Source organism: Otolemur garnettii, unplaced genomic scaffold (assembly GCF_000181295.1).
Source record: "Otolemur garnettii isolate 467f Iridium unplaced genomic scaffold, OtoGar3 scaffold00003, whole genome shotgun sequence".
Taxonomy (NCBI): Eukaryota; Metazoa; Chordata; class Mammalia; order Primates; family Galagidae; genus Otolemur; species Otolemur garnettii.
In genome coordinates, this window is record NW_003852398.1 from 34,067,340 (window position 1) to 34,092,082 (window position 24,743).

Sequence of the window (24,743 nt, forward strand, 5' to 3'; positions counted from 1 at the left end):
AGCCGGAGCCCGAACCGCAGCGCCAGCCCCAGCCGTGCCGAGCCGCAGCCCGGGCCGGGGCCGGCGGCGGCTAATGGACAACCGGGCCGGCAGCCGGCGCTGCCCCAAAGCGGGTAAGAATCCAGCGACGGTGGAGGAAGCAGCGGCTCGGGGCCCGAAGCGGCCATGGCCGGAGGGAGCTGAGGGAGGGGCGCTCAGCCGAGCCGGGCCGCGAGGCCCCAGCCAGTGCTCAGCGCGCCAGGGCTCAAATGGGGGCGGCTGGGAGCACGAAGTCGGGGGCTGCGGCCGGGGAGCCCTGGCCTCCAAGGTCCGCGGCGAGAAGTCGAGAGAGGGGAGGGGGTACTGAGCAGGACCCCGGTCCCCGCGTCCCGCACCCGGGGGCGTTTGGAACGCCGGAGATGAGACTCTCGGAGCGCGTGGCTTGCAGGATGGTTTTGGGGAAGCGCGCAACACCCAGTTTGGTTGGGGGGGGGCTCCCCGAGGACGGTGCAAGCAAGAACCTTTAGCCACAACACACACACACACACGCACACACACTTGTTGGACGACTGGGTTGGCTCACTCAGGCGCTTCCAGCTCCCCGCGGACACCCAGGGGCCCAGAACATGGACATATATACACGTATATATACATCCATACATATGTGCACACAGACATACCTCCGGCACACCAGCGCCCACTGGGGCACAGTCACCAGCTCAGAATCCACTTCAACGTCTGTACGATCAGCGGCACAGACACACAACCAGCTGCGATACTCTAGACATGGATGCACGAACACAATCTCATGCACCAAAGTACGAGTGTCATGACCACAGTTCGCTAGATGAACACTCAGACATGACCCCCCACCCCGCACATATTCCTTTAAGGAACACACCCTAAAATAAATTACGTTACCCACTCCTTGGGCAGAACACAGGTACACAGCACAGGTTTCCTTGCACTCCTCGACTGCACCCACACAAACACACAACCCAGGTCTCAGCACACGCCTTGACGGCACACACCAATACTAAGTGGCACCTACAGCAGCGCCTCACGGTCACAAACACAATCCACTGCTTCACACATCTTAACACTGAATGTCACACACACACACACCTTACACCAACAGTGTCACATTACACTTTGCAGCGCATACACACAAATACACTCTGTTCCTCTCCTTAAGAACCCAGATTCTTTCTGGAGACGCCGCCGAGCCCCCAAAGCCCCTTCACCTAAATCACGACATTGTTATTGTAAATATCTAAACAGCGGGAGCCCTAGGGCTGGCTGACCGGCTTCCCAGCCTGCACCTCCCCAACCCCCACACCCGGGCCGGACCGGCCGGTATTCTGGGAACTAGCTGGACCTGAATGGCCCAGCCATTCCGCCGCCCCAGGGCTCCCGGGCCCTAGATTGCTTTGCAGAGGTTGTAAGCCTGGGGCGGTGACTGTGACCCTCTTCGGGCCATTTAGTTGAGTTCTCCCCACCACCTGGGTCCTCAGAACACCTGGGTCGCGCACACCTGGGTCCGTCTCACACCTGGGCGCCCCCTCCGCCGATCCCCGCTGCTGGCCAGTTGTGTTCTCAGGCAAAACCCTGGGGCCAGAAGGGAGATCGCAGCATGCACTGGAGCAAAATTGGTAGACTAGATGATCTCGCACCTCTACCCCCAGCTCCCCTCGGTAGCACAGACTTATAGTCTCAGTTTCCTGGAAGGCGATTATTCCTTTTGACTGGAAAGATTGGGGGCGGCGCTGAGGCCTTGGAGGAGTGAGCGCGGGGCAAAACCCCCTTCCCCTGCAACGGGAAGGTCGGTTTTATGAGAATGTCTCCGCCTGGCCTGGCTCGCGGCTTTGTGATTCCGGCGCCGGCTCCGGCTCCCTCCCCACTCCTTCCCGGCGCCCGCTGCGCGGCTCGCGGCGGCGCGGGCTTGCGGGGGACCCCAGGCGGTGGCCGGAGATGTAGAGGTGGAGGGATTCCCCGCGGCGGCCTGGGGGTGAGGGGCGCGAGTGGCCCTCTGGCCGAAGCACGTTCTGTCCCCACCGCGCCCTTGCCCTGCTTGGGGCTCCTGGAGGCCAGGCGCCGTCGGGGTGGGGGTGGGGGCGGGGCCGCCCGAGCCTGGGAGCAGTGGAGGTCGCCTCACTGCCCTCACCCCCAGCCCCTTGCCCACACTACTCCGCGTCCTCTGGGAGGAGACGCTCCGCTTGCTGGGTGTGTGCCCACTGACCAAGGCGGTGCCGACCGGGGCTGCTCGGCTGGCAGAGTCCATGACTTCCTGCGGGAAGAGGCAGGGAGCTTTCCAGCACCTGCTCTGGGTCAACCCTCGGGAGCTGCCTGAAAGGGGCTCCCCAGAAGGTATTTGTGACATCGGGAGATCTGGCTGTGTGTGGGAGTGGATAGGTGTTACTTTCTTGACCTCGGGGCCTGCCTGGGGGAGCGTGGAAACCTGTTAATTATAACTACGGCATGAGGTGGAATCAAGGGGAGAGGGCTGAGAAAAGGGTCTCCAGAGATGGCCAGAGGCACTGTAGTAGGGGAGTAGGTCTGGATTTAGTTCTGACTGTGTTTAGTTTTCCCCCTTCCCCTACCCACCTCTAATCCCCAATTCCAGGTGGGACTTCAGCTGGAAAGGGGTGTCTTGCTGGTCAGGCATCCTAGCAGGGGCTGCTGCTGTGGCTTCTTCTCCGCAGGGGAGTCAGATAAGAGTTACCCAGCTAATTGTTGGGAAGAATGGGCTAGAAAGGACAGAAGGAGGCCTTGAATGGTGGGGGAGGAGTAAATGGGAATCAAGGTGGGGAAGGTGGAGACCCTTCTGATAAAGGGTGAGGGCTGCCCCTACCATGAGATATCTGCCAGGGCCTGTGGTGGGTGGTAAGGATGCAGTAGTAAGATACATACTATCTTTGTCATCACAGGACTTGCCAGCTAGCAAGGGATCAGTTCATTTATTCATTGAATCAAGCAGCACCTACTAAGTGCCCAATGCTGGAAATAAAATGTTCTATTTGGTGATGGGAAGACTTTAAAAAAAAAAAAACAAAAACCTATCCTTTATGATATAGTAGACCTTATATGTAGCCGATCTCATTTAATCCTCCCAAATAATTTCAAGAGGCAGGATTCGTTATTTTCATTTCGCAGCGTGGCAACAGGTTCAGAAAAGTAAATACATTGGTGGTGGTCACACAGGTAAGGAAATGGCAGAATGAGGATTAGAACCTCAACAGTCTGACTCAAGAATGCAGATGCTCAGAAGCCCTGTAAGGCTAATAGAGGGTTGTGGAAGAGGCCAGGAGATGAGGTGTGTGCACCTGCTCACTGTGGGAAGCTTCTGTACAGCTCCACCCCACACAGACCCACTTGCTTGCTTTCCTCTCCCAGACACTCCCTTTGTCCCTTGGTGTTTTGTGCCTGCAGCAGTGGCTGTTGTATAATAGTGCTGGGATGGGGCGGGGGGGGGGGGGTAGTCAGAGTCGACCTGGTCATTGGGACAGTGGTGACTGCCTCTGTGTGTTTTTTCTCTGGTCACAGCTTTCAGCATGAAGTGGACCTTGGTCCCTGAAGTGGACTGGAAATGAAGGTTCCAGGTGAACTCTCACCTCTGTCTTCATCTCTTCCTGGATGTTGACACAGATTGTGTTTCCCTTGGCTTTTCTTGGACTCTGCTCCCTCATCCCTCACTCCTACACCCCCCATGACTCTCTTGCTCCTCTAGCCTAAGGGAGATAGGTCCCTGTACCTCTCCTTGCTGAGGCTCTGATTTCTCAGGGTGCCCATGTCACTGGGTGGAGGTGGGGCACCCTTGCCTAGGATGGCAGCCAGGGCCTGGGGAAGGGCAGATAAGGTGCTAAATGCTTTCAGTGCTTCAAAGGCTGCCGGCTGAGACTAATGACTCCCAGTACCCAACTGCTAGGGACAAAGTTCAGAGCTAATGGGAGCAGGAGTAGTGATGAGCTGCTCTTGCCCAAATCTCTACAGACCTCTGGGTGAGCAGTGGTAGCTGGAGAAGCCTAGGCTTGTTTAGTGCTTGAACCCTAGGCTCCTTCTTTCCCTTCTTGTCAGGGTTGGCAGCCGAGGAATGGGGATATAGAGAGGAGGTGGGTAACATAAGAGACATCATTTTCCAGCCCCAGGGATTTCTATTCCCTTCCCCCATCCAGCCTTTTCCCTAGACTCTGGGATGCAAAGAGGCATTCTTATTTCATAAATCCTGGCTCTTCCTCACGCTATTTCTGTGACTTAAGATAATTAATTTATTCCTGCTGAACCCCAGTTTGATTGATCATCTGTAATATAGGGAGGGGTGTAATAATAAGTAGTACCCATTTCGGAAGGTTAGATGATTAAATGAGATATATGTGTAAAACACTTAGTACTTAGTAAAGTCCTAGTATTTGCTGAGAGCATGATAGTAATGATGACAAAGGTGATGATAATAGAGTTTGCAGGACCTCAGGCTCTTTCTTAACTCTGTAGACCTAGCAGTTGTCCCCAGGTGGTGTAGACCCTTCCAGCACAATTGCCTGGGGGTTTCTCTAGGTCCCACCTCCTGAATCAAAATTCCTTTGGGTAGGGCCAGATAATCCTCATTTTGAAGAAACTCTCCAAATGTCTTGAGGGCTTAAACCCTCTTCCACTCTTGCCCCCACTCGGGATAATCTTTCTTCTTTTTTTTTTTTTTTTGAGACAGAGCCTCAAGCTGTCCCCCTGGGTAGAGTGCCGTGGCATTACAGCTCACAGCAACCTCCAACTCCTGGGTTCAAGCGAGTCTCCTGCCTCCGCCTCCCAAGTAGCTGGGACCACAGGCACCCACCACAATGCCCGGATATTTTTTGGTTGCAGCCGTCATTGTTGTTTGGCGGGTCCAGGCTGGGGATTCGAACCCGCCACCTTAGGTGTACGTGGCTGGCGCCTTAGCCGGTTGAGCTATAGGCGCCGAGCCGATAATCTTTCTTCTAACCTCATTTTCCTCTTACTCCTCCTAGGAACACCTCCCTTCACCATCCCATAAGTGGATATTACTCTGTGGATATTACTAACTTCTAATTTCTGAAGTTAGATACTACAGTCTTTTCCCTAACTCATGCTGGCTGAGGGTAGGGCATCTTCTGAGACTGAGAGATAGTATATGTCTGTTTGTGTGTGTAGTGGGATAGTCTCAACAAGCATGTGGAGGTTGTGCTGACCAGGAAGTTTGAAAGGTTAGAGCCTCAGGGGAAGGAAGCCCTAGGTAGGAGGTTGATCTGTAGCTCTGGGAGCAGCCACAAAGAGGTCACCCTGGCTCTGCCAGTCCATGGATCTCTGAATTTGTAGCCAAAATTTGTGAGCAATCATTTTTCTTAGAAAAATCTGTACCATGGTTTCATAAAATTCTTAAAAGGATGACCCCCAAAAGGTGAAATATCCTTGATATGGAGAGAAAAGAGGCATTGATTTCCTTATTTCTCCTCTTAGTCAGGTTTAGGGTAGGGTGACCAGACGTCCCGCTTTTGGCGGGACAGTCCCGCTTTTGAACTATTTGTCCTGAGTCCCGCAGTGTTTTTTAAAAGTCCCAACTTTTGGAAAGAATGCAGGAACGGGTGGAAGAATAGGAAGGGAATATATGGTTTTTGGCTGCCTTGTGGCTATTTCACCAGAATATGAGTTTTATATTATTTTTGTTAATTTTATAATGTTAAACTGTAATAATAACAAATAATTGTTGAGAAGTGATTATCAAGAACTGCTTATCAAAGTTTGCATTGTTGTCAGGCCCTGCACCTGCCCCACCCCCTGGCCATGTTGTCCCGCTTTACCGATGTTAAAATCTGGTCACCCTAGTTTAGGGTGATCTCAGTTGACTTCCCATATAACCTCTAAACTGCCAAGACTTGTGCAGAGAATTGGGATCATTAAAACAATGATCCCATGTTGTCTGTGTGGAGGAAGGTAGTGGCAGAAAAGGGAATGAAGTTGTTGACAGTCCTCTGGGGATGTGTTTAGATTGGGGTTTGAAGCAGTAAGGTGAGCCCTGTTCCAGGTCCATGAAGGTAGAGGGCAGGTGGCTGGAGGGTGGATCTAGATGGAACGTCAGATAGATTAAGATTGCAGCTGGGAGCAAACATGCATACTAATCTGATAACTGCCTGGCACACATTAGTGCCTAGGAGTGACCAGGGAGGGGGCTGTGCTCAGGGAAGGCTACACAGAGGAGGTGAAGTGTTTGGCTTGTGTGAGGAATGCGTGCAGTCAGTGGGCATTTGCTGAGAGTCTCCTAAGCACCTGAAACAGAGAAAGTGTAAATTTTGCCCTAGCAAGTTCTGAGTGGAATAGGGAAATGGCAAGTAAGCAAGTCAACAAGCAATGACCACATAGCAACTCCCAGGATGGGCTAAGCACAGGGAACTAAAGTAGTGTCTGTGAAGACCTACTTTTTGAGTACCTACTGTGTGCCAAGTCCTGGGTTTGACCCTGAGGACATAGGAATGAACAAAGTAGAAGCTCTCCTATTCTGTTCACAGTTTTGTAAGAAAGACAGACAACAAATATTCTGAAGAGTTTCATAACAATGATTGTGCTAAAGTGTTTTGAGAGATCATTCATTTGTTAAATACTCATATTGTACTAGGCATTTAGCCTGTATTATCTATCTCCAACCCCCTAGGAAATAGGTAGTATTATTCCCATTGTACAGATGAAAGAACTGAGGCTTTAAATCATTTGCTCTAAGTCATGTAGCCAGAAGTGCCAACTAGGGTTTGCCTTAGACTGATTCTATAGCCCACACTCTTCTTCATCCTGCTGCCTTACATTTGCCAAATGGGTACAGAGCAGTGACCCCCCCAAATTAACAAATAGTCATTACAATTAACCAATAGTCCCCATCATGGCAGATTGGGCCACCCTTGTTTATTGTTGTGTCTCAATGCCCAGGAGAGAGCCTGGCATGCAAGTGCCCACTAAACATTTGTTCAATGTGTAAGTGAGCACCTGCAGTGTGCCCAGCTTTGGGAAGGTGCATGAGTGAGGACCAGAGGGTGAGTGAATGTTCAGAGACTTACCCCTTCCTTCAGGATGCCTGTCATCTGCCTGGAGAGACAGAGAACACAGAAATAGGTGCGCAATACCAAAGTTGAACAACACAGGCGGGTGGTGTCCCGGGTAGCCCAGTGATTCATTGCCTCGGGATTGGAGCAGACAATAAGTGGCTGTGAGTTGGAGGAAGGAGGGGTCACTGTTGGTTGGAGAGGCCCAGAAAGGCTTCCTAGGGGCCAGAGCCTGCCTTAGAGGAATGGATGTAGTTGGTGGTAGGACCTGGGGTGGGTATTCCAGGTGCACTAAGTGGGGAAAGGAGACTGATCCAGAGCCCTCTGCAGAAAATGCTGGGCTAGAGATTTTGGGTATAATTAGAGGAGGGGCTGGCCATGGTTTTATTGGAGAGGGGTGCAGTCAAGATTGGAAGAGTAGGCTCAGCGCCTGTGGCTCAAGTGGCTAAGGCGCCAGCCACATACACCTAAGGTGGCGGGTTCGAATCCAGCCCGGGCCCACCAAACAACAATGATGGCTGCAACCAAAAAAAAAAAAAAAATAGCCAGGTGTTGTGGCGGGCGCCTGTGGTCCCAGCAACTTGGGAGGCAGAAGCAGGAGACTCGCTTGAGCCCAGGAGTTGGAGGTTGCTGTGAGCTATGCCACGACACTCTACCCAGGGGGACAGCTTGAGGCTCTGTCTCAAACAAACAAAAAAAAAAGATTGGAAGAGTAGCTGACAGATGTGACTGGGATCCAGGGGAGATGGATGGAAAAAGTGGGTTCTTATGGTGATGGGGTATAGCTTGTAATTGGCCAGGGCATGCAAAGCTCTAACTAGAAAGATTTGGTGTGGGCAAGGAGAGACAAATGTGAGGTAGGGCTGAACTGGTAAGAGGGAGAGAGAGCTGGGTGTGAAGTAGGGGTTGGATAACACATATGTGGGGACAGAAATCATATAGGAGCCAGATGTGCATCCAGACCGGGGGTGAGGGGACAGTAGGAAGGGAAAGGCTGGTGGTGTCATCGGCGGCTCAGTCCCAGTTAGACCTGCTGGGCTCCCAGTTGGTAAGAACAGGCGAAGGCAGCTCCCAATTGCCAATTCCAGGGCTAGTCAGCCCTGACCACAGTTCTGACCCCAATCTTGACCTCTGCTCACTTCTCCACATACCTGCCTGTGGGAACATGAGGGAGGGGAAAGAAGCCTTAGGAACTATTGGAGTGTGTGTGTGTGTGTGTGTGTGTGTATGTATGTGTGTGTATGTACACATGCACTCGCTCTGGGGCATGTCCATTGAGGGGAAGTCAAGAGGGTTAACACCTATTCCTCAACCCCAACCATTTTCATAAGCCTTGCCCAACCCCATCTGGCCTTTTATGAGACTGGTAAATATTAGATTCTGGGGTGATTGGTGTCAGAATAAAGGGAATTGAGACGTCATACCTTGTACGCATAAACTGGCTTGGCATCTGAGAATAGAGAGAAATGAGTGCAGTAATGATCCCAGGGTCTGGGGCATGTAGGAAGGTACCTGTGTCTCTTTTTTACCATGTGTGTGGGGAGGGGTGCTTCAAAGTGGGGGGGTGCTTGAGGCCTCACCCTTGCACTTGCTCTCTCTCCCTATCTCAGTATCAGGGTAATTACCATGGGTGACTAAGGCAGGATGCTGGTGAGAAGGAGGTGTTGAGCAAAGCACAAAGCAGAGAGCAGAAAGGAAAAGAATGAAGGGCAGCGGGCGGGCCGGCCAGGGCCAGGAGCGTCAGGTGGGTGAGGGCGTTCCATGGGCGGGAGCTGCCCTAGACTTGCCAGGCCGCTTACCGGCTCCTCCAGCTGGGGCAGACACAGCTGCTACACCCAGCCACGGGTGAGACTCAAGAGTTCTGGGCTCTGGGCTCTAGAAGCAGGGTTCTGTGTTAGGACTTACTCTCCTTGTGAGAGAATAGCGTGTAAGTGGGAGAGGGCTGGCACTGGGCACTCCCCAGGGCCGGGTTCCTCTTCCCATCTGATAGCCTCTATTTTGCCTCTTCCCCTTGCAGCCCTCCTGATTCTGGGGCCTGCCAGGATGGGGCCCCTGAGGCCCAGCCCAGGTCCTGGGGGACAGCATTTGCTGCTGCCCCCCTTGCTGCTGGCACTGCTGCTCCTGCTGGCTCCATCCCCAAGCCACGCCACACGGGTTGTGTACAAGGTGCCAGAAGAACAGCCACCCAACACCCTCATTGGGAGCCTTGCGGCTGACTATGGTTTTCCAGATGTGGGCCACCTGTACAAACTAGAGGTAGGTGCCCCATACCTTCGAGTGGATGGCAAGACAGGTGACATTTTCACCACTGAGACCTCTATCGACCGTGAAGGCCTCCGTGAATGCCAGAACCAGCTCCCTGGTGAGCCCTGCATTCTGGAGTTCGAGGTGTCTATCACAGACCTAGTGCAGAATGGCAGTCCCCGGCTGCTAGAGGGCCAGATAGAAGTACAGGACATCAACGACAACACGCCCAACTTCGCCTCACCAGTCATCACTCTGGCCATCCCTGAGAACACCAACATCGGCTCACTCTTCCCCATCCCATTGGCTTCAGACCGTGATGCTGGCCCCAACGGTGTGGCATCCTATGAGCTGCAGGCTGGGCCTGAGGCCCAGGAGCTATTTGGGCTGCAGGTGGCAGAGGACCAGGAGGAAAAGCAGCCACAGCTCATTGTGATGGGCAACCTGGACCGTGAGCGCTGGGATTCCTATGATCTCACCATCAAGGTACAGGATGGTGGCAGCCCCCCACGTGCCAGCAGTGCCCTGCTACGTGTCACCGTGCTCGACACCAATGACAACGCCCCCAAGTTTGAGCGACCTTCCTATGAGGCTGAACTCTCTGAGAATAGCCCCATAGGCCACTCAGTTATCCAGGTGAGCGTTCCTCTGCATCTTTTAGACCAACCTTTAGAAATAGGAGCCCACCCCAACTAGATGAGTATTTCCTTTACTTGGGGGAAAACTTAGGGGTAAAGACCCCTTCTCCCCAGCCCCAGCCAGGAGAAACCTTTCCACAAAACCCCCCTTCTCTACTCCGACAGGAGATATTATTTTCCTTTATCAAGCTACTAAGATGACAGTAACTAAGATGAGATGAACAGTAATCCCCCCATCCTCTAAGCTGGGAAAACCTCTAAGAAGTGGAACTCTTTCCCTAGTCAAATGAGATCCTTATTCCCCAGCCAGGTGAGCTAAGTTGGAACAAAGCAATCACCTTTTATCCAGGTAGAATCTCTTCTGAGATAATATCTTCCCAACCAGGGGCAGTCTCCCTTTAGCCAGTTGAGGTTTTCCTGAAGCTGGAAGACATAGCCTCACTTTGCTCCTCACTGGCAAAGTCAAATGAGATCATTTTAGCCAGGTGAGTCCTCTGAGATCCTCAGACAACCATACTGGGGTGTCTGTACACCTTCGTCCAACCCTAGGTATGCAGCACCCATGAATGTGGGATATTTGGCACGGGGAGGGGGGCGGGGTCAGTTGCCTCTGTTGAAGTTCTCAACACCCCTCTCCATGGGAACTGCCTGGGGGCTGGACAGCTTGGGGGGGCTGGGGCCTGGGAAGGAGCAAAGAAAGCGTCCCTGCAGACAGGTAGGCGTATCTCCCACTGTCATCTCAGCCCTGGCCTCCAGCCAGTCCCAGCTCCTTTCTCCTTCCCCATGGGCTGAGCTGCCTGTCTCTTTGATGGGAGGGAGTTAAGGAGGGCTCAGCCTGCCCTGGACACCGTTACCCATCCTGGGAAAACCCTTGGGAAACCCTTCATCTAGGTCCTCAAGCCAAAAGTGGGGAGGGGTGGGAGTTTCAGCCTTTATCTTAGCTGATATTTTCAGCTAGTGGACTGGAATCTGGAAAAGATAAACTGAGAATGAAGAGGGAGACAGACAGTCGGAGATGGCAAATAATAATAGCCTAGGTACCAGGCACTGTTCTAAATGCAGTATGTGTATTACAACATTTAATTCTTACAGAACAAGGTAAGCATTATCCCCAGTTTACAGATGGGAAACTGAGCACATAGAGATTAGGAAACATGTCTGATATCACCCAGTTGTTGGCTTCAGAGCCCACTTTTGCTGCATCCAATAGCCTGGCTTCAGAGCCTATGTATATAATAGCTATTCCACCCCCTAGTGAGGGGAAAGCTGGAGAGTAGGGCAGAGAGTAGGCTGAGAGGTTGACGAGGCTGAAAAGAGGGGATGGGAAAGAACAGGCTGTGGGAAAGAGGCAGGATCGGAACTGAGCAGGAATGGGAGGGGGACAGATAGAAGCCAAGAGTCATAAACAAAGACAAAGGGAGGTAAGCTGACAAGGGAGAGATAAGAAGTTGGGTGGCCAATCTAGAGACGGGGAGATAGTGGGGATCCTCATCTTAAAGCTGGTGACAGACTGGGGTCAAGGAAGGAGAAAACTGTTAGGGCTTAGAACTGCCAGATATGAGCAGAGACCAAGGTAGTTAGGGTACCCCCACCCAGAAATCTTGTCTGTAGAAAAAGCCCTGGCAGGTATAGTTGGAGTTCCCCTGTCCAAGGAGAAGGAGAGCGGACTAGCAGTGGCTTGAGGGCCCACTAGGTACAAGTACCCAGTATCATGTTAGCACTGATTTTTTTCAGAGATGGGCAGCTAGGAGGATAGATGGGTAGATGGACAAAATAAATGTTATAAGGAGAGCTTTGCATGTGCCAGGCAGTGTTAGAAATTTTTTCCTGTATTATCCCATTTAATCCTCATCAGCAGACTATGAAAATGTTCTGTTTTTAATCTCCATTTTATATATTTGTAGACATAGGCTTGGGGAGGTTAAATAATTGGCCCAAGGTCAGTCAAATAGTTACTTGGGAAGCCACAGAACTGAGATTTGAACCTGGGACTCCTCTGTTTAGCTTCCCAGTGACGCTGCCTGTTCTTCTCTCTCCTCCAATGGTCATCACATTCAGTCTGGCTGGGACCCAGCTCCAGTGCTCACGTTTCTCCCTGCCTGGTGGTACCTCATGGCCATTCCTACCTGGTTCCTTTTGCCCCATTACCACCCGTGTTTGTACAGAGTCAGGCTGACTGCGCGTTGGAGTTGGCGTGGGAGGGCGTGCCCACTGCAAAGGGACAGACAGTTCATTGTTTGGTGCTGGGAGCCCAGCCTGCTACCAGCAGGCTCTGTGGCCTGCACCAACCCCTCCCTCCTGGCCGCAGGCTCAGGCCGGATTCCTCACATTGGTGCCTCTCCTCATATTGGTGTCTTGCCAGCGCCAGCCAGGAGGAGAAGGAGCTACTGAAACAGGTTTCCCCGGTTTGACAGAGCAGTGGCTGGGTCTGGCTTGGCGGGCTCTATCTGACCCACATCCCTACCTGGCTGCTTTCAGAAGAAATCCCCTCACCTGTGGCCTCTGGTGGGCAGTGAGTCTTTACTCATGCATACACAAACATGCATGCACAAACACATATACTTTGTCACGTAATCATACAGTCTCACATAATGATACGCTTACAATGTGCGTGCATACATATTGTACAATACATATATCCCTCACACTGTCTCTGCTTCTCACGCTGTTCCATCTCTTTAGAAGTGTTGGAGGCAAGTTCAGCTGGATGGAAGGGCCTCCCTAGGTGCTAGTTGGATCCTCATCCTGCCCACATTTGTGTGCACTTATACAGGAATGTATAAGATTTAATTCTGCCCTGTCCCATCTCCAGTAGATTTGTAGCCTGCATCTGGCTATTCAGGAAAATAGGTTAGTAACGTCTGCCAGAGTGTTAGAATTGGGAAAGAGCAGTACTTGTTCAGCTTTTGAGAAGGGTTTCATGTTGGATTAGTCCTGTCTGCTATGCTTGTCCGGAAAAAAATATTGCAGTACATGTGCCCCTTGATTTGCTATCCTTGGTCTAACCCACCTCTGTTCTTCTTGTTTTTGTCTTCTCCCTATAGGTGAAGGCCAATGACTCGGACCAAGGTGCCAATGCAGAGATCGACTACACATTCCACCAGGCACCTGAAGTTGTGAGGCGTCTTCTGCGATTGGACAGGAACACTGGACTTATCACTGTCCAGGGCCCTGTGGACCGTGAGGATCTAAGCACCCTGCGCTTTTCGGTGCTTGCCAAGGACCGAGGTGCCAACCCCAAGAGTGCCCGTGCTCAGGTGGTTGTGACTGTGAAGGACATGAATGACAATGCCCCCACCATTGAGATCCGAGGCATAGGGCTGGTGACCCATCAAGATGGGATGGCTAACATCTCAGAGGATGTGGCAGAGGAGACAGCTGTGGCCTTGGTGCAGGTGTCTGATCGAGATGAGGGAGAAAATGCAGCAGTCACCTGTGTGGTGGCAGGTGATGTGCCCTTCCAGCTACGCCAGGCCAGTGAGACAGGCAGTGACAGCAAGAAGAAGTATTTCCTACAGACCACCACCCCACTTGACTATGAGAAGGTCAAAGACTACACCATCGAGATTGTGGCTGTGGACTCTGGCAACCCCCCACTCTCCAGCACCAACTCCCTCAAGGTGCAGGTGGTGGATGTCAATGACAATGCACCTGTCTTCACTCAGAGCATCACTGAGGTGGCCTTCCCAGAAAACAACAAGCCTGGTGAAGTAGTTGCGGAGGTCACTGCCAGTGATGCTGACTCTGGCTCTAATGCTGAGCTGGTTTACTCTCTGGAGCCTGAGCCAGCTGCCAAGGGCCTCTTCACCATCTCACCTGAGACTGGAGAGATTCGGGTGAAGACATCCCTGGACAGAGAACAGCGGGACAGCTATGAGTTGAAGGTGGTGGCAGCTGACCGGGGCAGCCCTAGCCTCCAGGGCACAGCCACTGTCCTTGTCAATGTGCTGGACTGCAATGACAATGATCCTAAATTTATGCTGAGTGGCTATAACTTCTCAGTGATGGAGAACATGCCAGCACTGAGTCCAGTGGGCATGGTGACCGTCATTGATGGAGACAAGGGGGAGAATGCCCGGGTACAGCTCTCTGTGGAACAGGATAATGGTGACTTTGTTATCCAGAATGGCACAGGCACCATCCTCTCAAGCCTGAGCTTTGATCGAGAGCAACAAAGCACTTACACCTTCCAGCTGAAGGCAGTAGATGGTGGCATCCCACCTCGCTCAGCTTACGTTGGTGTCACCATCAATGTACTGGATGAGAATGACAATGCACCTTTTATCACTGCCCCCTCTAATACCTCCCACAGGCTGCTGACCCCCCAGACACGTCTTGGTGAGACAGTCAGCCAGGTGACAGCTGAGGACATTGACTCTGGCGTCAATGCTGAATTGACCTATAGCATCGCTGGTGGCAACCCTTATGGACTCTTCCAGATTGGGTCACATTCAGGTGCCATCACCCTGGAGAAAGAGATTGAGCGGCGCCACCATGGGTTACATCGCCTAGTGGTGAAGGTCAGTGACCGTGGCAAACCCCCACGCTATGGCACAGCCTTGGTCCACCTTTATGTTAATGAAACCCTGGCCAACCGCACACTGCTGGAGACGCTACTGGGCCACAGCCTGGACACACCACTGGATATTGACATTGCTGGGGACCCGGAATATGAACGCTCTAAGCAGCGTGGCAACATTCTCTTTGGTGTAGTAGCTGGTGTGGTAGCCGTGGCCTTGCTCATTGCCCTGGCAGTGCTTGTGCGCTACTGCCGGCAGCGAGAAGCCAAGAGTGGCTACCAGGCTGGTAAGAAGGAGACCAAGGACCTGTACGCCCCCAAGCCCAGCGGCAAAGCCTCCAAGGGAAACAAAAGCAAGGGCAAGAAGAGCAAGTCCCCGAAACCTGTGAAGCCAGTGGAGGATGAGGATGAGGCCGGGCTACAGAAGTCCCTCAAATTCAACTTAATGAGTGATGCCCCTGGAGACAGTCCCCGAATCCACTTGCCCCTCAACTACCCACCAGGCAGCCCTGACCTGGGCCGTCACTACCGCTCTAACTCCCCACTGCCTTCCATCCAGCTGCAGCCCCAGTCACCCTCGGCCTCCAAGAAGCACCAGGTGGTACAGGACCTGCCACCTGCAAACACATTCGTGGGCACCGGGGACACCACGTCCACGGGCTCTGAGCAGTACTCTGACTACAGCTACCGCACCAACCCCCCCAAATATCCCAGCAAGCAGGTAGGCCAGCCCTTTCGGCTCAGCACACCCCGGCCCCCATCCTACCCCTACCGTGGGGCCATTTGGACCGAGGTGTGGGAGTGAGGGAGCAGGTGAGGGAGCCAGTCCAAGCCAGCAGTAGGAGGTGCATCCGTGGAGACGGGTATGCTGGTAATGATCTTGCTGCCTTTCCCAGACTTGGGGATTAGACTGAGGGAAAATTAAGGGAGGGAGGGTGTGCTCTGTGGTCTCCTCCCTGCCCTCTCCCCATAGGGGAGAGGCCTGTGCCTTGTTAAATCCCTGGACACTGCACCAGTTGTTTGGTCTTTGTGGGTGGGGACTAATGAGCAGGTGAGCAGATAAAGGGAGGGAAGTGGAGAAGGAATCTATCCCAAATCTAGGTCTCTATCTGAGACCAGCCATTGGTGCTTTTCTAGGAGGAACAGGAGACCTGGGGTCCTGGTGGCTAACTGGGTGGGGAATCTGCCAGCGAGAGGGGACTCTTCATTTGTGCCCCCCATGTATATGTGTATTAACATCTTCCTCACCACCAGGCTCCTGGAACTGGGCCCCACCTGCACTTCTCAGCCCCAATACTTGTCCCAACAATAAAGTTCTCTATTTTTGGAGTTTTGGTTTCTTATTTTCTGGGAACTGAGAGAAGAAGTGAGAGAGACTGGAAGCAGTCCTTTGTTTCAGGTCCTACCTTGATTTTCCCTTCTCTTCCCCCGGCCCCTTGCCACATCCTAGACTTGCCTATTCTATCCCACACCTGTCTTAACTTACATCTCCCCATCCGCCCTATGTCCCTGTCCATGTCTGGGAAAGTGCCCTTCTGGCCAGCCTTCAAGTGGAAGTGTCTAGCAATATCTCCCCTCACCCCATTCTTATGAGGCCTTAATGGAGTCAACTCTAATAGACCTCAGACCAGAGCACCTGGTGGGTTTTCACCGGGTCTACCTCAGTGAAGGCAGAGAACCTCTTGATTATACTGGCCACCTTCCCTCAGGGCAAGATCTTCCTTCAAGTTCCTTCCCCAGCCTTCTTATCCCAGACACCACCCAACAGCTAGCAATTAACCAGCCCTGCCCTGTGTCTTCCCACCATGATTACCAGCCTGAGCTGCAGGGATTGGAGTCCAAGGAAGGTGAGGGAATTCCCAAGTTCTTGGCATTGACCTGCTGTGCACCCCACTCTTAGGGCTGGCTCCCTGCTCATGGATGGAAGCTTCCTACTTCTGCCTGTGTTGCCACCTCCCTCCACACCTTCAGCCCTTTGCTTTGGCCACCCTGAGCTAGGGGCTCTCACTCTCTCTCTCTCTCTCTTCATCTCTCACTTCCTGCTCTCATGGGTCTGCCCTGTCTCTGATTGTACCTGAGGGGGAGGAAGGCTAAAGTGTGGGCAAGGGGCCTCAGATCCTGGGGGAGTCTCTGAGGCCAGAGGCAACCTATCTCCATGGTGACTGAAAGGCTTGAGACACTCCCAGGAGGTCCAAGGCGTCAGCTCTCTCCTCTGATTCCATCCACAAACTCCCCTATGCCCTGGAGGTGCTCTCAGAGTGAAAACTCCTGGAGTCCTTGGAGGAGTGACAGCTAGTCACATCTCATGTCTCCTGGACAAATCCAGCATCTGTAGGGGAACCAACAACTGACTTTCTCTTCCCTTTCTGCCCTTGCTGCCACTGCTTTCTCTTTCTCTAGTGCCTTTATTTCATTTTCTTTGCCAGAGTTTGAGGGATTGTCCCTTTCTCAGCTCTAATCCAACCCAACCCAGTCATGGAGCCTTATTAAATACCTCCCAACATTCAGACACAACCAAACCATACCATGGGTTGTCATCAATACACTAGGTCAAGTTAGCATACTAGTGATAGCTAGTCATAGCATAGCTAGGTCATAGCATACTAGACTCTGCTTTAAAAAAAAAAAAGGCCATACTTATACATGGGAATGAAATGATGCAGTTGAGAGTCTTTAACTGTTGACGAGTAAGTGCTATAGTAAAGCATTTTCCAACTTGTTCCATGAAACCATTTCTGCTATTGCTCACTTCTATTTTCTTGAGACCTTACTAGGTGCAGGGTACCATACTGAACACCTTATGTGAATTAGTTTGCTTAATGCTCATAACTCTTTGTGATATAGTTATCTTAATACTCATTTTATAGAAATGAAAACTAGTGAGTGATGAAGCCAGATTCAACACAAAGCATAGGAAATATCACTTCCAATGTCTGCCCTTGCCCATTATGCTATAAAAAGAGGTGTTTCATGGTTAAGTTTGTTTTGGTAGTAGGACATTCACTATCACATTAAAGGCTCGGCAAAGCCCTGCAAGAATGGGGGAACCTGTTAAGTTTTATTTAACTTTGAAGTTTCTGAATTTATTTGACCACATGGCTCCTCCCTTCCTTGAGGAACGGGGACTTGCACATGGAAATAGGCTTTCCATGTGCACGTGGAAAGCACATGGAAATAGGCTTCTGGGAGGCGAAGGTGAAATTTGAGCCAGCTTGTCAAAGTTGTGCAGGATTTGGACAGGAGAGTCCCCCTGCCAGGCGTTACCTTGAACAAACTCCTGAGATGAGTGACCATGACAAAGTTGGAGGCTGTGAGGAAGCAGGAAGGGGGAATATTCTGGCTGGAGTGGAGGGTATGAGAGAACACTGAGATGAGATTGGTAAGAACTGCAGGTTGTAAAGAAATGGATGCCTTTGGGTGGCCCCTGTGGCTCAGTGAGTAGGGCACAGGCCCCATATACTGAGGGTGGCGAGTTCGAACCCGGCCCCAGGCAAACTGCAACAAAAAAGCCAGGCATTGTGGTGGGTGCCTGTAGTCCCAGCTACTTGGGAAGCTGAGGCAAGAGAATCACCTAAGCCCAAGAGCTAGAGGTTGCTGTGAGCTGTGACACCATGGCACTCTACTGGGGGCCACAAAGTGAGACTGTGTCCTTAAAAAAAAAAAGAAAGAAAGAAAAGGATGCCTTGCCTTTAAAGGTTCCTCAAGAAGAAATGGGAGTCCTCAAAAGCTCATAAGCTTTTTAAATACACTGAGTTGTAAAAAGTTCACTGGAATGTATGGTAGACTTTAAAGGAAGTACAGGATTAAACCTCTAAGGTTCAGAGTAAGATGGTGACAGTGTGCATCATGATGGAAGATTAGATTGATTTAGCTAAGTTTAGGGAGAAAGGACCCCAGGATTCAAGGGATAATTGGATATGGGGTACAGATGGGGAATCAGAGGAGAGCTTCCAGGATTCCCAGGTAGATTGAGAGCCTGGATGATGGAATAGCGATGAGATCATTGCCCATGTAGAAGCTAATTTAAAAAAAGGAGTTTGGTTTCGTACATATTGAATCTGAAGGGCCAGTAGGGATAGCCAATTGGAAATAAACAGCAAAGTGTCTAGAACTATAGGACTAGAGTTTGGAAGAGATATTGGATGTGGGCTTTTAAGATTTTTTTTTTTTTTTTATTTTGCAATTTTTGGCCGGGGCTGGGTTTGAACCCGCCACCTCCGGTATATGGGTATATGGGGCCAGCACCCTCTTCCTTGAGCCACAGGCACTGCCCCGGCTTTTAAGATTTGATAGTGACAGAATTAGAGGGAACATTAAGCATTGGGTATAGCCCAATCCTCCTTTTTACAGAAGAGAATTCTGGGAAAAGAAACCAAGTGACTTGCTTAGTAGGCAGGACTGAAGCCCTCAATTACCAGGTGCCAGTTCTTGGCCAGCAGTGACAGCCATGCTGCCCTGTGCCTCCTGGACCCCTCCTGGAGCCTTGTTCACTGCAACACTGGGTGGAATGTGCTTCTTTATAAACTCCCAGCCCCAAATGTCCAGGTCAGTTTTGGGGATCCTATTAGTCATCACCCCAGACCCTTTAGTGTTTTGGATCACAACATGGATCCTATGCCTATTCCTGAAGATGAGATGAGAGCCAAAATGGGGAGGCAGTTCTGTGTTGCCTTCCTGACAGCTCCAAAACTCCTTGTCCTGATAGCCACCTCCATCCCAGCTGCCTTGAGTGGGATGGAGATTGTGTAGGGCTTTCAGGAGGGTGAGTCTGCAGACCTGGGTGAGAGAATAAAGACAAAGTATTGCCAAAGTCTTGGAGACTTGGAAGGAGCTTGGAGACTCATCAGCAAGAGCCCTGAGCTTTGGCTGCTTTCACCCTGGCCTCCAGGGGCCCTGGGTCTGCGCCCTCCACAACTCCTAATTTCTGGTTGGCAAGAAAACTAGTGGCAGTCCCAGGTGGGTGTTTGGGTGGCTGGTTGGTTGTGCCAAGTGCCAAGCTGAGGTTGCCAGGTTCCTGGGCTGATCATTAACCTATGGCAGGCAGATGGGGCTGCTGGCTGAGAGCAGCCTGTCACCATTCCACTCCCCTGACCCTCAGTCCTCAGTTTAAGCTTCCAAGTCTGGCTATACCAAGCCAGCGCCCCTCCCAGAAGCTCTTTCCTATTTCCTAGAAGGAGTCTCTATTTGAGGCTAGCCCTCATAATCTCTGATGGATGCTGTGCCCTCCCCCCCATGCACAGGTTCCTAGGAGGACCCTCCCCTCTACAGGTAACTTTCTGTTTCCTGATCTGGAGGACTGGGGAGCTTCCATTGTTCTGCTACCCCCTCCCCAGGTGTCCTGGTTTATTATCTCCTGCCCCGCCTCTCCCTCCTTTTTTCATACCCAGGCCTCTCTGCAGAGAGATGAAGTGGGGATGTGGGCTTCCAGGTGGGAGGAGCCTTGGCAGGGAGTCCTGAGGCTGCCTACTGCATGACAGATGAGGGATGAGGAACGGAGGGTAAGGAAGAGGTTGGCTCCACGTTGGATGGAGGCAGTGGAAAGTCACAGAGCAGGGAGACAGGTGAGGACCTAGAATTTGGAGGGTGCTGCTTGGAAAGGAGGGGACTGTCTGGGTACTGGCAAGCTGTTTGTGAGTTAGAAGTCTGTAGTGCTTTTAGGAAGCTGTTCCAGAAATTGGAGACTATGCTGGTGTTTAAAGGCTATGCTGGAATTAGGAGAGTTGGCTGGTATTGTGCTATTCTGGTGTTGGGTGCTATACTGTATTAGGGGCTGCTCTAAAATTAAAAAGAGGCTGTGCCAGGTTGGGAAGCTGGGTTAGACCTAGAAAGGCTATGCTCTAACAAGTGGTTGTATTAGATTAGGATTATTGTGGTAGCTTGGGAGCTAATAACATGGGGGCCTACGCTGTGTTGGGACTTTCGGTGGGTGGACTTGGTTGTATTGGAAGCTGCCCTACAATTAAGGAGCAGTCCTTCATTGGGGCCTGTGCTTTCTAGGACTGGGATTGTGCTGTGCTGGGGGCTGGGACTTTTCTCAATTGCTGTGGAGGCCTGGGGGAGGCTTGGCTGGGGCTAGGGCCTGGTATGGTGGTGGGTTATGTGGGGCAGGCTGGCTTGCCAGCAGTGACCCTCTCTCTCCCTGCAGTTACCTCACCGCCGTGTCACCTTCTCGGCCACCAGCCAGGCCCAGGAGCTGCAGGACCCATCTCAGCACAGTTACTATGACAGTGGCCTGGAGGAGTCTGAGACACCATCCAGCAAGTCATCCTCGGGGCCTCGACTGGGTCCCCTAGCCTTGCCTGAGGATCACTATGAGCGCACTACCCCCGACGGCAGCATAGGAGAAATGGAGCATCCCGAGAATGGTGAGGAGTGGCAGCATAGTCAGGGAACCCTGGGAATGAAGAGAAGCCTGGGAATTGGGAATAGTGATGACACCTTAAAAAATACTTCATTTATTGAGTTCTTGTGTATTCAGTAGCAGTCACCATGCTAAGTGCTTTCAGGTTTATGTTTTATCCTCACAACCACTCTCCGATCTGAGAGCTTTCTTGTGCCCACTTTAATGGAGGAAACTGAAGCTCAGAGAGGTTAAGTTACTAGCCCAAAGTCACACATCTAGGAAGTGACAGACCTGGGAGGGAGTCAAAACCAGGTTTCTCTGATGTCAAAGTTGTTGCATTCAGCACTACATTTATACTGACCCTGAGAACTATGCCGGAAGCCTCAGAAAACGGTGACAAAACCTCAGGAAGGCAGATGGTGTCTTCTAACAGGGTGGAAGACCCTTGAGAATAGAAGAGTGGGCCCTGGATTCTGTAGGGAGCTCAGAGAATGGTATGATGGTCCCCTGGGGAGAGGGGTGGGAGAAGGTGTGGCTGAGGAAGAGCAGTGGGAGGTCTGGCAAGGGGGTGAGGTTTGGAGGGTGATGGCAAAGGGAGGTCTGGGAGTTGAGGTTGGCATGGGAATGGATAGTGAGGTGTGCCGTCAGAATGTGTGTGTGCAGTACGTGTGCTGTGCATGGAGTGAATGAACTAGCCTTAGGGATGGAAAGGCTCTAACTTGGAGCTATCCCTGGGTCTCATGCTCTCAATCCAAAGCCTTTCCCCGCAAAAGATGGAAAGTTCCTCTTCCTAGCCCTCAGTCACAGGGCCTTTGTCTAACCTCCCTGGCCCTAGGTCTCAGAGTGTCCTCTGTCCCTACCCTGTCCCCTCCATGCGTGATCTCATGCCCGTCTCGTCCTTTTTGTGCCCGCGCAGAGCCAGCTGGCCGGAGCAGGCCCTGAGGCAGAGTGCCAGGTATGTGGGAGCTGCTCTGGGGTCTGGGGTCTGTGGGACTCGGCCCAGCACCCAGCCCCGCCCACTCAGTATCCATGCTCTGCTCCCTGTCTCATTGGGCCCCCCCAACTCTGCCCTGAGCTGAAGAGCTTTGACACTTTGAAGATTAACAACAGAGCTATCCCCCTCCTCACCTTGCATTGGCAGGAGACTAAGCCAGGGTGGGTAGTGCCAGGGGAGCTCCTGACCGAGGGAGTGTTGCTCAGTCACATCCCCCCCAAGGGGGGTCACTGCCTGGTGCTGTCCCTGAGTGAAGGCGGCGGGACAGGGCAGCTGTGACAGGAAGTGCTCATGGCCCAGCTGTTCCTATGGAGATCTCTGCTGCCCAGCAACCACACCGGCTACTGCTGATGTCAGGCGGCCAACTCCTATTCCCGTGGGTGCTCTGGGCAGGGAGTCGGGGCAAGGCCAAGGGTGGTGGCTGATGTAGGGGCTACAGTTAGATGGGGAGGGGCTGCATGAGCGTGCTTGTGGGTGTGAGTGTGTGCTTCTATGTGAATACCTCACATAGAAGTTCATCTGTTCTCCACGGCTGTAAAGCAAGGCCTTGCTATGCTGGGGTAGGGTGGGGGTTCTAGGACAACTGGGAGCATGTGAGGCTTGAAGGGTTTCATAAGAAGGGTATGTACCCATCTCTAAGGACAGAGGTACTCAGTGTAGTAGATTCGTGTGTCCGCTCTGTGGTGTGTGTGTGTGAGAGAGAGAGACAGAGATTTTGATTGTGTCTTTAAATGAAGATGGTTTCCTGCGCCCTACCTGAGGGTAGATTTGCATGTTTAAGGCTATCTGGAGATAGAAGATGGAGTGTGTAAATGAGTATGTGTTTGTGCACTTGTCTGAGGGCAGATTTGGTGGGTGTGTGAGGAGAGCACCAGAGGGTGGGTGAGGATAGAAGGAATGTGTCTATTTAAGGATAGATTTATGTGTGTGTGGATGGGTGCGGTGGCTCATGCCTATAATCCTGGCATTCTTGGAGGCTGAGTCGGGTGGATTGCCTGAGCTCACAGGTTCGAGACCAGCCTGAGCCACAGTGAGACCCCATCTCTAAAAATAGCCGGGCATTGTGGTGGGCGTCTGTTGTCCCAGCTACTTGGGAGGCTGAGGCAAGAGAATCACTTAAGCTCGAGTTTGAGGTTGCTGTAAGCTACCACCACAGCACTCTACTGGGGGCAACATAGTGAGACTGTCTCAAAGAAAAAGATTTATGTGTGTATGTGTGAGAAAGAGTGTGCATGGTGGGCTGGCGGGTGGATGGTGGGAGGGTGTGTATCTGTTTGAGGGTATGTGTGCCCTTGAGTTCAGTGAGCAGGGAGGAGCATGTACCCCTGTTCTGAGGCAGGGTGTAGATGCCAGTGGGAGGCCATGGAGCAGAGCTTGCCAGGCTGCATGCCTAACAACTGGCCTTCCTGCTCTCTCCTGCAGACCTTCGCCCTTTGCCTGATGTCGCCATGACAGGCACATGTACCCGGGAGTGCAGCGAGTTTGGCCACTCCGACACATGCTGGATGCCTGGCCAGTCATCTCCGAGCCGCCGGACCAAGAACAGCGCCCTCAAACTCTCCACCTTCGTGCCTTACCAGGACCGAGGAGGGCAGGAGCCTGCGGGCGCCGGCAGCCCCAGCCCCCCGGAAGACCGGAACACCAAAACGGCCCCCGTGCGCCTCCTGCCCTCCTACAGTGCCTTCTCCCACAGTAGCCATGATTCCTGCAAGGACTCGGCCACCTTGGAGGAAATCCCCCTGACCCAGACCTCGGACTTCCCACCCGCAGCCACACCGGCATCTGCCCAGACGGCCAAGCGTGAGATCTACCTGTGAGCCCCCTCCTGGCTGGCGGCCACCCCATCCCCAGCTGCCGGCCAGCTCCCACATGGGTCCATTCCAGGGCCCCCACTCTCAACCCCTCCAGCGTGGACTTCCTGGCCAGGGCCCCAAGTGGAGAGGAGTACTGGCCTCATGACCACGCTGGCCCTTCCTTCATGCAGGGTCCAGGTCCTCGCCCCTCATTTCCATCCCCTAGTCCCCAGGAGCTCCTTCTTCCCCTTTATGGGGCTCCCCCAACAGATGCCCAGGAGGGCTCCTCTACAGTGACTGGGCTCCCTTCCCTCAACTTCCAGGGAACACCCTATCAATTTGGGCAGATGGTGGAGTCAAGGGTGGGCAGCACATTTTTAACCCATTGTTTCCCGCATGGCCGACCAGGGCGGGGATAGCATGCCCAATTTTAGCCCTGAAGCAGGGCTAAACTGGGAAGCCTCTCTCCCTGGGAACTCCCAGAGGAAACTCTTGACCATCAGGGGCTTCCTGAAGGGCTTTTGTTACCAAAGGTGGGGTGGGGATGGGGGTGGGAGTGGAGTGGAGGCCTCGCCTTCCCATATTGCTCCTGGGCTTGCCCACCTGCCTGCTATGTGCCCATGCCTGGTCCCATCTGGGCCCCCCCTTCTCTGCTGGTCATGCAGTGTCTGTATATAAGGACCTTGGAATGATGTCCCCATTTCTGCCTGATTTGCAACTTTTCTCGTTGATGTTGTGTTGTCTTGGGGGACCCCTCTTGGGGGGGACCTGCCCTGTGCCCCCTCCTCCCTGCCGCAGTGCCCCCAACCCAGGCCTCTATTGTTCCATGTTGTAAATACCCCTGGGGCCGTGGTGGGATGGGGGTACAGGCCAGGGAAACAGTGGGTGGGTGGGGGTTGGGATGGGGGTAACATTCGCCTATCAGCAGAGCTGGGCTTTTATTTAATTTTTTTTAAAAATACAAATCTCTATTTTTTTGGAACTGTTGCGCTGTGCCCTGGGGGGGGGTCCCCGCTCAGGCTGGCCTCCCACACCCAGATGAGCATCACACAGGGGCCCTGAGGCTGTGGGGGGCAGCTGGACAGGGGTGGGATGACTGTGCCTCTGGCCTGGTTGGGTGAGTTGGGAGCAGGAAGGTTTGCTCAGGGGCTGGCTGGTTGCTCCCCCCCAATATGGGGGGCCTGCGCCCTGCCCAC

General features: G+C 52.6%; 1 protein-coding gene across 4 annotated transcripts; it reads left to right on the forward strand.

Moving 5' to 3' along the window:
- Positions 1–6: 6 nt before the first annotated feature.
- On the forward strand, positions 7–24,508 carry PCDH1 (protocadherin 1). Of its 4 annotated transcripts, none has more exons than XM_023515705.1 (6): positions 7–113; positions 9,034–9,896; positions 12,943–14,418; positions 14,977–15,138; positions 20,563–20,782; positions 23,177–24,508. In XM_023515705.1, the coding sequence occupies exons 1-6, from the start codon at positions 74–76 to the stop codon at positions 23,569–23,571; spliced, it is 3,156 nt and encodes a 1,051-aa protein (XP_023371473.1). In that variant the 5' UTR covers positions 7–73; the 3' UTR covers positions 23,572–24,508. The 4 variants fall into 4 exon arrangements, with proteins under 4 accessions (XP_023371473.1, XP_023371472.1, XP_003782145.1 ...); XM_023515704.1 differs by adding an exon at positions 21,677–21,715 and having other exon boundaries at positions 12,943–15,138; positions 23,177–23,255; XM_003782097.2 differs by having other exon boundaries at positions 12,943–15,138.
- The last annotated feature ends 235 nt before the right edge of the window (positions 24,509–24,743 follow it).

Coding starts and splice junctions, on each gene's coding strand:
- PCDH1 (XM_003782097.2), top strand. CDS start 74: ATGGACAACCGGGCCGGCAGCCGGCGCTGCCCCAAAGCGG. Junction 114..9,033: donor CCGGCGCTGCCCCAAAGCGG/GTAAGAATCCAG, acceptor TTCCCCTTGCAG/CCCTCCTGATTCTGGGGCCT. Junction 9,897..12,942: donor TAGGCCACTCAGTTATCCAG/GTGAGCGTTCCT, acceptor TTCTCCCTATAG/GTGAAGGCCAATGACTCGGA.